This window comes from Acanthochromis polyacanthus, chromosome 7, assembly GCF_021347895.1.
Source record: "Acanthochromis polyacanthus isolate Apoly-LR-REF ecotype Palm Island chromosome 7, KAUST_Apoly_ChrSc, whole genome shotgun sequence".
Lineage (NCBI taxonomy): Eukaryota > Metazoa > Chordata > Actinopteri > Pomacentridae > Acanthochromis > Acanthochromis polyacanthus.
Window position 1 is genome coordinate 27,899,990 of NC_067119.1, and position 12,749 is coordinate 27,912,738.

At 42.4% G+C, this 12,749-nt stretch overlaps 1 protein-coding gene across 6 annotated transcripts in view; it reads left to right on the forward strand.

The window, feature by feature from the left end:
* The window catches only part of lmx1bb (LIM homeobox transcription factor 1, beta b), a 59,027-nt gene that overhangs the window by 9,396 nt on the left and 36,882 nt on the right, over positions 1-12,749 (forward strand). For 3 of the 6 annotated variants that reach the window (XM_051951009.1, XM_022201321.2, XM_051951008.1), the window contains 3 exons: positions 2,211-2,339; positions 4,247-4,369; positions 4,770-4,956. In XM_051951009.1, coding sequence (XP_051806969.1) covers positions 4,300-4,369; positions 4,770-4,956 — 257 coding nt within the window. In that variant the 5' untranslated portion in view covers positions 2,211-2,339; positions 4,247-4,299. Of the gene's footprint in view, positions 1-2,122; positions 2,340-3,625; positions 3,913-4,215; positions 4,370-4,769; positions 4,957-12,749 lie in introns of those variants that run through there. The other 3 variants (XM_051951011.1, XM_022201323.2, XM_022201320.2) reach the window with 3 other exon arrangements.

Consider the following 12,749-nt stretch of genomic DNA (forward strand, 5'->3'; position numbering starts at 1 on the left):
CACCAGGTGAATAATGAGAATTGTTTTGGTTTTTAAAAAAATAACGGATTTAATTTGTGACTTAGATTAGTAATTATGAATAAAAACGAGTTCTTAAATTTGGGGGCCCACAGGCCTGAGGGGCCCTGGGCAGTCTATTTGTTGATAAAGCAGCCTGTTTGTTTACTCTGTGGAATTATAGGAATCATTTCAAGGTATGAAAGCGTCTAAGAAATGCAGAAACCCTGAGATCAAACAGAAACTTTCAGATGGAATAAAGACGGATTAAATTACGCGCAGATTGCTGCCGTTCAAACCTTCAGTGAGCCTCAGTGTTGATCCTCGACGGTCAGCGGCTCCGATGAGAAAACGGCTGGAAACGCTCTCCAAGGCGCACTAATGATTTTAGAGACGCGTCCGTGTACAAAAAAAAAACACAACAAAAAAACAAAACACGAATTCTGTGAGATCCGAAATTGCGAAGCTGCTGCAGCACAATGTCAGACTGTTTTTAACATGTTCAACTCGGCAGCAAACAGATTAAGGCAAGTCTCTGCGTTTTTTTTCTACTTCATTCGAGCTTTTAAAAAAAGCATCATGGAGAGCGTAGAAACACTCATTAAAAGATCAAAGTGGGTTAACTATCAAAGTCCTCTAGCCCTGCAATTTAGGGAGCCATTATGTCTTCGCTTTGCTGAGTCTCCCCTTTGAGGAGCTGAAGTGTTCTTCCCATTTTCACTAAGGGATTTGATTTTAAAATGCTTATCGGGCCGCTTTGTTTTTAGGCGTAATTGAAAACGCGAACGTTTCAGGTCATGCAAACCTGTGGTGGAAAGAGAAAAAAACAAAACAAAGGATGATTACATGCGCCGCTTATTACAGTCCACACGTCCAATTTAATAAAGGCAACTGAGGATATTATTTGCTCTGATTTTGCGATACATCGATTGTAGCCTGAGGAGGCCTGACTGACTGACACTGCTGGAGGGAGTTATTAGAAAAAAAAGAATGGATTCTGGTGGATTTTAAACAGCAGGATGTGAATGTAATTAAAGCTAAATTATTATCTATATATTTACATTTCAGTTTGACTCAGGCGTTAGTTTACGTTGAAATTTAACGAACTCATTAAATAATTATAAGAATTCAGCTTTGGTCGTTTCTGTGGCACTTGTTCATTTTTTTAATGTTTGGAATCGGGTTACATTTAATCAGACACACGTTTTACTAGTAGATTTATTTGGTTCCTTTCTTCTAAACTTTGTGCCTCATTTAATTAAATACCAAAACCTGCCGATTTTGATTTGGAAAGCCACCAAAGCTGTGCGTAAAAATGCGCAATTTTCAATCGTGCCACATAACTGCAATATCATATATTCGCTTTTTTGAAAAAATACTCCTCCAAAAAAATAACCCTGTCGTTTCATTTTACATCGTGAGTCTCTGCAATCTCTGGGAAAGCCGTGAAAATGCCCGAAATCACAGGAATGTTAGTCGCTCTGTTATTACGCTCTCTTACCTTTCCGGTGGATGCAACAGTTCTGCTTACTTTAACGTCAAAAATGCTTAACTTAAGGGACCATTGGTTTCTGTACTGCACACCTGCTGCAGCCTTGTTGTGTGTTTTTTTTTCCTTTCTTTTTCTGCCCTGTAGAAAAACGAGGGAGGGCCTGTCATGTAGAGGCTCATTAAAACACCGCAGGCTGAAAGTTGGCGGATTGATTTATTGAATGAATGTTTGATGTCCTCATTCGCACAAGTGACCCGACCGATAACTGCTGAATGAATGGAGGAGGAGGGAGGAGGAGGAGGAGGAGGAGGAGGAGGGGAGGATGAAGAGGGGAGGAAGTGGGGGAGATGGATGGTGGGGGGTAACACCGGATTCATATGTTTTGTTTTTTTGTTTTTTTTAAATATCGATTATATTGTATTGATAGTGGAGAGCTCATAATGCTGCTTAGTGGAGAGATAATCCAATATAGAGCGAGGCGGAGGTAATTGACCCCATGCTGATAGAAGTGCTGGAAATAGAAGGAAAGAAATCCAAGTCGGGGGTGGATGACTTCATAAGAGGCAGGTATGGAGTCGTTTTAACACAGAAACTGCCCTCTAACGAAAAATATAATAATAATTTCAATATTTATATTAGATCTTTTGTTAACATTTCCGTGATGTTGGATCCGTGTGAAATTGGAAAGTGAAATGTCATTTTTTTTCTGCTTCTTGTGCAGATATGTGCAGCTATTCTCTCAGTGAACAGCAGAGGGCAACGCCAACAATCTCTTCTCTGTTTACCAAACTGGGCTACAGGTCATCGCCTTGATGCTTCACAAAGGATACCAGAACAACACGCAGCCAAGGTAAAAGGCTGGCTGCAGGGATTTTACGCATTTCATCACGTTCCGGATGTCACATTTTCGTTTGCATCCATACTTTAATAGACTTTTTTTTACACTAAACCACGTGAGATCAATTATTATTTTTACTCTTTAGCAATTAAGGGTATCATTATAATTATAATTATGCCATAAAACACTCGCTGCTATTTCACTCATTTCCAAGCAGTTTGTGTCATTTTTAAATCTGTAATTCTCAATTACGCACGAGATGATCCCCTCGTCTCCTCAAAATCACGACCTCGGGCCCGCTCCGTGTGTCCACTCTCCTTATTCTTGGCCTTGTCTGGACCTGAACTTATACTAGTAGGAGTTGATAACAATCTCATGCAGCGTAAAGTCCCATTAGCAGCTCAGTAATTTCACACAGGCCTCCGCGCAATATTCCTGCGCGCCTCTCCAAATGTCCAGTTCACATCTTGACGGGGGGGAAAAACAACTCACTGATGATTTCTAAATTGAATCCACTGACAAACCTTGGATTATGCATTTCTGAATTTCAAACACTAAGATGGGGTTAATTTTATTTAAAATAAAGGCTCAGATTAAGGATCAGTTATTTAACAACAGAGATCTGTAGCTACCATGTGAATGCAAAATAAATACAAAAGCGATCCACTATTATTATTATCATCATCATTATTATTATTATCATCATTATTACCATTATTATGGGTGTGTTTCGTCATGCCTGACCTAAAGATGGATAGCCCCTGGATGTTGGAGGCCACCTCAGTGCTGGACAGACCGCTGTTATCTGCCCTGATCGCCAGGTGCATCAGCTGAAAGAGAACAGCAGCTTCCACTGGAGACAATACACAAAAGAGCATGTGATGCTCCAAAAGACACACGCAGCTTATCTCTATTCTGTTTTTTTTTTTACTATTAAAATTGCAATCCATCATAAAATCACATTTAAAAAATAAAAATGTCAAAAAAGGGTCATCTTTTGATATTTAGGAGTGAACTTCTGCAGCATAATGCCCATTTAGCGGACTGTGCGTCATTTAATAAGCGTCATAGTGAAATTGTAGTGCATTGTTGTTACTTTTATTGCTATTATTGTTGTTATATTTTCTTCCTCGGTGTTAGGCCTGTGTAAAATATGACTTTTTTGCTGCTCGCTGTTCTTCTCCTGTGCATGTGTGTGTTGTTATTGGACTGCACTCCGCTCCAATAGCATCCCAATGGCAGTGAATGGAGGGAATGAAAAAAAGTGTAGCCATGCATGCAGGAGTGGGAGGATCTACTCGCTTCAATCTCGATCTCAGACTTTTGCAGCGACAGGAGCACAACCAACCAACCGTCTCTGTTACTTCCAAAGAGTTACTGCCGGGACATCTACATACACACTCTGCTATCTTTGGATTTGTTGTCAACTTTTACTTCTTTTCCTTCTTCCTTTTTGGCGCACACTGATATTCCGTGAAGACACTGTTTCCCCCCCCCTTTCCTCCTCTCACCAGCTTTTTTCTTCTTCTCCCGTCGGCTTTGGGGTCGAGAAGATAAAGCTTCCTCGCTCCTCTAATCATAACAGGTGACTGTTCCGAGAGTTTTTATTGTTTGCTTTCTGTTTCTCCACGCTTCTCTGACACATCAGGGATCCCTATAGCCGGCTTACACTGCCTTTACCTTCTAACTATTGCGAGCATCAGTGTGTGTGTTTTTTCTCTCTCTCTCCCCTCCACACTCCTCATCTAGATAAGTTTATTTCTCCTTTTTTTTCCCTCCTGTGTGTCACACGGAACTCACACGGTTTCAACAGGTTTCCAGATCGCCTCCTTCTGCTTCTCCAGACGAGCTTTTTTTTTCTCTCGTGGATTTTTTTTTTCTTGTCCAGTCTGACCGTATTCTTATGGATATTGCAACAGGTCTGGTGTCACTGGAGCGCCTCTCCGCGGGAGAACAGTCCGAGACGTGCATCATGCTGGACGGCATAAAAATTGAAGATCATCCCCTGCGATCGGGACAAGCCACGCTGGGAGTCATGCTCGGTGAGTCCTTTTCTTTTATTTATTTATTTTTCTGCTGTTTCCCTTTAAAAATCAGAGTGCGTAAAATGAAACACTCAACTGTGATTCCTGCGTGGGTGCATTTATTTTTGCTTTATTTTTTAAAAAACATGTTACGTGCAAATGAATAAAACAGCAGAACAGCAAATATAATAGCAATTTTTATTAAATGTCAACTTACAGGCGTGAGTGATGTAATCTGCAGGCCTTGCGAATTAAACAGAGCAGAGCAATAATTAGAAAATGTGCTTTTATTTTGATATTTAACGTGACATCGCAGCCTTTATTTGATTAAATTAAACAGTTCGTGTTTTTTGAGGTGCTTTTCTCTACATTGCAGTCCCTGATCCAGGCCTTTCTCGGGCCTCTGCCCTTCTTGCAGGCTCTGAATGTCATCATAGATCGGTGTGTGAAGGATGCCAGCGTCCCATCTCCGACCGCTTCTTGATGAGAGTCAACGATTCCTCATGGCACGAAGAGTGTTTGCAGTGCACCGTGTGTCAACAGCCTCTCACCACCAGCTGTTACTTCAGAGAAAGGAAACTTTACTGCAAACACGACTACCAACAGTAAGGGACTCTCTGCTTTCTCTTTTCTTTTTTTCCCCCCCACCCATGCATTTTTTTTTACATTGTTTTAGTTGGTGTGCAGAGATTTTTTTTTAAATCATGGTGATGCTTTTGGTGACCGAGAGGCCCATTTAGAAAGTACATTTTATAGGATTAAATTCTAAAATAAATGACATTAGATAACCTGTTGCCATGGCATGACAGAAATATAAAAACTGGAAGAAAAAAAAATCGAATTAAATCACAGCTTTTGTTTTGAAAAATATAAAACACTGGCTGCAGGATGCTGCCATTAGCGGCCGTATATTATAATTATTATTATTCTCCTGTACCTGGCTGTTTAATTGTCACTCTGGCCCGCGATATTTCCACTTTTGTCTCCGCATTGCTGACAAAAAAATAAAAGATGTTGATCTCTCTCAGGCCCGAGAATGCGCAGGCGTGCAGCTTCGGTTTTTTATTCCGCTCTCTGTCACGCAGATCGTGTTTTCTGGTTGAATCATGTGGCCTTTCCCCATCACCATCAACCGCTTCACATTCACACTAAACATGGAAAGCATCATTTCAGTACTCTCTGTTTTTTTCACAGCCTCACTGTGCGGTTTAGATTTATTTTCCGATCTTCATTTATTCTGGAAAACGCTCGCCTTTATTTACCCTTAAATCTTAAAATGCTGTATTTAGTCTTTGAGATATTAAATTGAGTTTATTCTATTTGTGTTGCATATTATTGAAGTCGTGACTGCTCATTTAATTTTGGGATATTATATGTTAGTAGTATATTTGAGGCATTGCAACAATTTACCGCTTTAATGAGCTACAAAATGCGCATTTGACTCCTCAGAAATAAAACTTTTAGCTGTGAGGCGAAACTCATAATTAAAAGTTCTGCCGTTTGCGCACGCGCGAATCAGGCGCGCGCACAGAACAACCTCAAAATATGAATAACAGCAAAAATAATAATTTAGTGTAAAACTGCAACTTTCACATTTTAAAAACCTCTAAAACATTTATTTTTTTTCTGGCCTAAAATGTGTGTTTAAATGCAGCTTGTTAAATTGCTCTGCAACACAATGAATAAAATACAGCATTACTAAAATTACAGCTGCTAATATTAATTCTGTAAATTATAAATGCATGAAAATAATGCAGCATGATGTAATATTTTAATATTGATTCATAGTAATGTAAAATTAATATTAGTTTGCAATTTAAGCTTGTGATGGGTCATATTTAAAAATGTAAATTAAATGGTTACTTTTAAACTTGTAAGCATGGCAGCCATTCACCTTGGGTAAATGAGTAAATTGAATTAGTGGATTATCACTTAAAATAAGCAGAGATGGCAGACAGAGCGGAGCAAGCGCTGAAGCTACAAGTCTTAGAATGCTGAGGGTTCCTGTTCGGCCTGTGAGGACCCTGGGGTGCCCTGTGTTTCTCATCGCATGAGCGCTTTTCATGCTTGTCACTAAATTTTCAGCTTTTTGTGTGCGGCCTTTTTAACAATTCTACTTCGATTACCGGCACATTATGGCTCTCTGCTAGATACCTTGCAAAGCAACAAAGAGTTACATCTATTGCCATGCGTGCCATTCATCCAGCTTTGTGACAGGAGTGTAGTCGGCTGATAACAATGGAAAATTCATAGCAGTAACTAGGGGATACCGGAGTCACGGCGTCACGGCTCAGAGGTGGCTGGAAGCTGAGACGGTCCGGCAGAGAGGGGGAATCTCTTTCTCATGCCTTGTTTTATTTAGCACTGTCCATTTGTAGTCTCTTAATTTTATTTTTTTAATTTGTTTTATGTGTGTATAGAGAAGAAGATGAAGAAGCAGACAATCAGAGACAGACAGGATGTATCTGGCAGCCAAATAACACTTCTTCCTGGCATTTTCTTTCTGATATGCTCTTCAGGAACCATATTTGGGCTATAACTGACCATTTCCCTTTTCTTTTTCTTTTTTTTTTAACCTCTCTTTGATTTGAATACTATGAGCTTGTGCAGCCAAACACAACAACCTGCTGGGCGCCGTCCTGCTCTCACACTATTATTCATCACATCTTTTAATTCTTCCCACCTTTTTTTTATTTTTTTTTTATTTCTTTTAACCCCTCCCAGGCCGAGTTAGCTGGTGGTTCCCCTCTCACGGCGACACGAGTATCCCTTTCTTTTGTTGTTGTTTATCCATTTGCATTGATGGGATACTTAAAGATGTAATTGGCACCTTTTTGACTTTTATGACACCCATTTAAGATGCATTTGTCAGCCCACAAACTGCTTTGGGCTGTGAAGAGAGCTCCTAGCCTTACAGAGGTCTACGTTCCTAATTACATTCCTACAGCAACTGATTCATGCCCCGTAATCAGCTCTCACTAGCTATAATAAATCAAGGAATTGGCAAGCAGTCTTTTTTCGCACCTTTGGAGCAGGTTTAAGTGCAGACGGGGGAAAACAATTGTGTACTGTGTTATTAAAACTCCCACCAACACCGTTCAACACATCTTGGGCTATACAGTACAATTGCATACTAACAAGATTGGACTTTATTAGCCTTTTCCCTCCTTATGTTTGCCTTTTTAAGCCATGCAGCTGACCCATGTTAATCATCCCTGTTTTGATATGAAACAGGCATTTTTTGTGAATCAGGAATATTTTTGATAGTTGAAGATTTAGGCTCCGAAACATCTCAAATGTACAGATATCAGACATCATTTCCAGAGGGAAAAAATACAACGAATATATTTTAGAAGAGGAGGAATATAAACAGCAATATAGCGCTGGCGTCCGCAAAGAATATATCAGTGCAAGTTTGATAAAAGTGAAGGCAAATAGACGGAGCTGTCAGTTGGACGAGAGCCGTAGCCGTAGAGGAGGAACAAGCTTGAACGAGACGGGCGGAATGTAAAAGGTAGAGTGGAATTACACCATTCCGAGAGAGTTTGTTGTGCCCTGGTGTTCGGAGGTCAATTATACATCATTAGAAAGAGGGAGATCTTTTCCCCCAGAGGGACCTTTCCTCTAACCAAGCAGATGCTTTGAAAGGAGCCATGTAATAAGGCCTATCACTTGACCGAAGTGTTGGACAACACCCCTGTAATAGACTGCCTTGTTAGAGACTGCCATGGGCTCCATCTACAAAACATAACATTAACTAACTATATTATACACCATGCTGCCTGCTTTTGGGTCCTGCTGATGGATAAAAACCTTGCATTCCACAGTGGATTTTTTTCCATGCTCTATAAAGTTTTACTGTCTAGCAAAATGTTATTTTAGAATGTTTCATTTGTAACCTATCCAGTACATCAGCATGCCGATTTTTCCAAATCTTCAAACTCACATTCTGTAAGCAAAATTATATTCAGGTCATGGTAGTAGTAAAAAAAAAAAAAAAAAAACACACACACAGCAGTGATGAAGCCATAAAAGCAGAGCTCCCAGAACCTGTCTCACCTCCCATGTATGCTGGACGATCCCCCGGTGTGCTGAGAGGTGCTTTTTAGAACTGTTTGGAGTGCCCTCCTGTGAAATTGTTGTTTTTTAATTAGCTGTGCTTGGGACGCTGCAGCAGTGTGTGCCGGATAGATGCTGACGGCTGGGTTTCTGTGTTAGCTCACCCAGTGTGTGTGTTTTACTCACTCTAGGACACTCCCGCATGGCCTGGCACTTTACGAACACTCACGCAAAACCGGAAAAAAAATACAAAAAACACCAGGATATACGTTGTGTTGTCAACCTAGTTTTGCAGTTAATTAAAGACTGTCCTCAATCCTGCTAAAGTATTTCAGAGACAGCTCTGTAGGCAGATCTGCGGGTGTACGTTCCTTTGTGGAGGACTTTCTAACTTTCAGCTACGCTTTTTGTTTTTAAAAAAAATCTCCCTAAAAAGGATAAAAATGTGTCTTTAGCCACTGCTCTTGGGTAAATAAAAGAGGACCTCTACAGAGAGACAAATCTAATGTTAGAAACACAAAGCCGGATAATATTGCTTCAGCTTGCTGGGATTTTTAGTGCTCGGCAAGGAGCTAGCTGAAGCTGGCCCCGTTCCTCTGTAAGGAAGTATTGGGTTCTATGTCAACATGGCTCGGCCTGTCCCAGCAGCATACTAGGATGCATCATCTGTCATCTCATGGTTTGCTAACTGTGCCCCCCACCCGACACATTTAGACCCATTAAAGACCTGTTGGACTGTATTTATTTGCATCACTGGCCGCATCTTGGATTCTCTGTTTTTTTTTTCCCTCTCAGTTCCTTTTAAAGCTTCTATGAGTGATTTCTACATTGTCTATGTGAGGAGTGCTGTTATAAATTTTACTGCAGCTGCAACCGTACAAGGATCAGCAGTCAGCTGTGTGTATTTTTATAATGTGTTTTTGTGACGTTGTCGGTAAATCTGAAGTATTATATTATTAGAGCAAGTGATTTCATTAAGATTTGTGTTTATTAAGGCATTTCCGCTGTGCATTTTGGCAGAAATGATTGGGTGCAGAGTGTGTGGCAGGAGGTGCTGGGGGTGTGTGTGGTGTGTGTAGCAGCAGTTGGAGCACAAAGCACTTTGCAGGACGCTATGGGAAGCCACAGAGGCTCAGCCACGGTAATGCCCATCACCACTTTAGAGGCCAGACTGGTGGCGAGGGATGTGGAAAGAGGTCTCTGTGGCTTTGTGTGGGGGAGCTGTTGTGCAGGGGAGGAGAAGGATCTGCAGAGGGATCTGCCTGGTGTGCTCACATTACACTAGATGATAGCAGAGGGGTGCAGAGGAACTCAAGCATGCAATTTGTTGGTAGCCACAATTTAACCTCATCTCCTAAAGCCGGCTGTTAGGCAGCCAGTGGGACATGTCAGTCAATCGGGAATGCTAATCAGTGACGGTGGAGAGAAAGCCCTCGGCTCGGCAACGCGGTGATTTTCATTACTGGCTCCGAGTCCTCGGGCCTTCAGGTTTATTTTCACAGCATGACAACTCTTCATAACAAAAAGCAAGGCAACCACAAACCATTAAATGCAATTTACAAATTAGATTTTGGCTAAATCTGTGAAATACTGTAATAGGCTTCTTAAAGTAGCCAGCCGAGGAATACACAAACTCAGCAAATGTTTTCAATTTTGATTTGCAAGATTGCACGTTTAAATCAGGAGAATTTTCAGTGACTGGATTTTTTTATTTTTTATTTTTTGCTGCACTGAAATTATTTATTTCAAATGTGTGCATCAGTGACAGTGTAACAGTTCCACATTTATCTCTGCGCATTTGTACTATCTTCTAATTACATTTCAGGGCTGTTTGTTTCATTTTGCTCCTATAGTTTGGAAATAGCCCACACTTGTTTCTTCAGGCAGCCCGCTCGAACGTGCTTGAGAAATTGAGACAAGGCCTCTGCTGCTGGCTCGCAGGATCGCTGCTGGCCCCAACTGTGTATATGTGATCCCACTCTGGAATGTTTTTCCAACACGTAGGCTTTTCACAGATACACTAGAGAGGACTGGCATCATAGTGGCAAGTGCTGCATTCAGACTGTTGTGTGCCCAAGGCTTACTCTCACACTCACGTCACACATTCTAGCTCTACATGGGAATGGGGCAGAGCAGTGTGTTTGCCTACATACACCCCAGGTTTTTGTGAGGGTGTGGGCGCATGTGTATGTACACTTGCTTCCTCTCTCCGCTCCTTTCTTTCTTTGTCTCGAATCTAAGCTCTTTCCACCGCCTCGCACTCGCTCTCTGCATTGCAAAGACACATTTCGGCGCCTCATCTTAGTTGCTACACGTCATATTTGGTCGCAGCAGTGTAGATTTTTGTCACAGATGCGTCAAAACACATTTCTTTGTCTTGTTTTTTAACCCTTTTAATCTTCATCAAATGAGATTAGCCCCCAAATACCGGTATTCCTGCCCAAAGTGACTGACAGAGATTTGCACTTTTATCATTAAGTGTGACACTAAGCTGGTCGGAGCTTTGTCTTGAATGGAGGGTCTGACGGAAACGGGGGCTCCTAATCCTTTTATTTGTGTCAGGCCCAGAAAGAGGGAAGAATGGGGCCGGGGTGGGATGGGGCTGCAGAATGCCGTGGCCCTTAGTCCCCTCCAGACCCGGCCTCCACAGCCAAGTGAGCATGAGACTCATCTTATGTGGTCTATGCACTGGAGCAGACACACTCACACACACAAACACACACACACACTCACACAGATTTGTGCGTCTACAGGACTGTATGTTTAAATGTTTGCACAAACACATGCATGCTCTCATAATTACGCTGTCTTATGCACAAATGCACACATATGTTCACCTACTTGTGCACACAGTCAGAGCTAGATGCACACATGCACAGTCACTGCAGAGCGTGTACCTGCTCACAGCCACAGCAGAGCAGGCATCCGTCTATGAGTGCACGGACTGCAATAGCAGGAGGTTCAGTCTAGGATGAGATTAATAAAGTTTGCCGGTTCCCTGGTCGAAGTCCAACGCAAGGCTTTTGTCTGCAGCTCACATCGGGTTGTGGGGCTTCAGCTCCTTTTGTGTGTGCACCCTTGTGGTAATCCATCTCCAGCGGGAGTCCCCTGGGGCACTTTATTTACTCATTCAACTGTTTGGAAGTCTGTTAGACTGCAGATCAGATGCAGTGAGACCAATGTGATTACTTTAACCAGCACTTGCAGATTCCTGCCCAGCATCTCCTCTCACCCTGAGCCGGCGTGCTCTGCAGGTGGGAGGCAAGGTCCACACTGGCTCATCCTTCTCTGCCTGTCCTGTTTACCAGCACGGTTTTATCACCTGTCCAATATTCTCTGTTATGAATATACTGCATTAGATATTGAGCCTCCTGTGCCCACACACTATAGAGCTCATGATTCCTTTATTATCCTTGTTTATCTGAGTTTGCTGCTGTTGTTTTTTTTCCCCACTCGCATCTCAAAAAATACAGGTTCCAAAACCTGTAGCTTCCTGAATTTTTCACATTTGTTAGGTCTCTCTTACAATACATCATAATTCAGCACCCTAGCAAGTGTGTTGTCACAGTGTAAAAACTAACATCTATGTTTTATTGCAAACAATGAAATGGATTTGGTTATCCATCCATCAACATAAACCCAGAGCTATGTATTTGGGGCTAACCCCCATGTTAAACCACTGCAGGCTGTCAGGCTTTCTGAATTTACTCTCCATCCCTTCCCCTTGGCGTGGCTGGGGAATATGGTCGAGATCAGCTGCCAGGACCGGCATCTACAGCGAGAGCTCCCTAAACTGGCTGTTTAGAACCAGCCGCTGATTGGTGATGGCTGCCTTGGCAAGAAAAATAACCCCGTATGAAAACAGTGCAGATTGGATTTCTGCGCGTCTGACTCACTCCCGTCCTCTCTGACCGGCCCCCCCACAGCAAGCCAGCATGATTTGTGCATGAGGTCCCGTGACCCATGGAAGCTTCAAAAAGCAGCGAGGGGAAATATTTGGATGATCCTGATGGGGGAGTGGAGACGTGGGAGGGAGGCAGGGATGATGGGGGCTTGGTGAGGAGCAGGGCTAAGCGGTGTAAGGCAAGGCAGATGTGGGGAATCTGCAGTGCAGCCGCGATGACAGGGGGAGTGTGTGTGTGTGTGTGTGTGTGTGTGTGTGTGTGTGTGTGTGTGTGTGTGTGTGTGTGTGTGTGTGTGTGTGTGTGTGTGTGTGTGTGTGTGTGGAGAAGATGACTGCCCATTCTGAAATCCAAGCCCCCCCTGCCCAGGCACCCACCACCACCACAATCACTGCCCCTTAGGAGTCAGACGCCATGTTCTGCATAAAAAGGTGTCA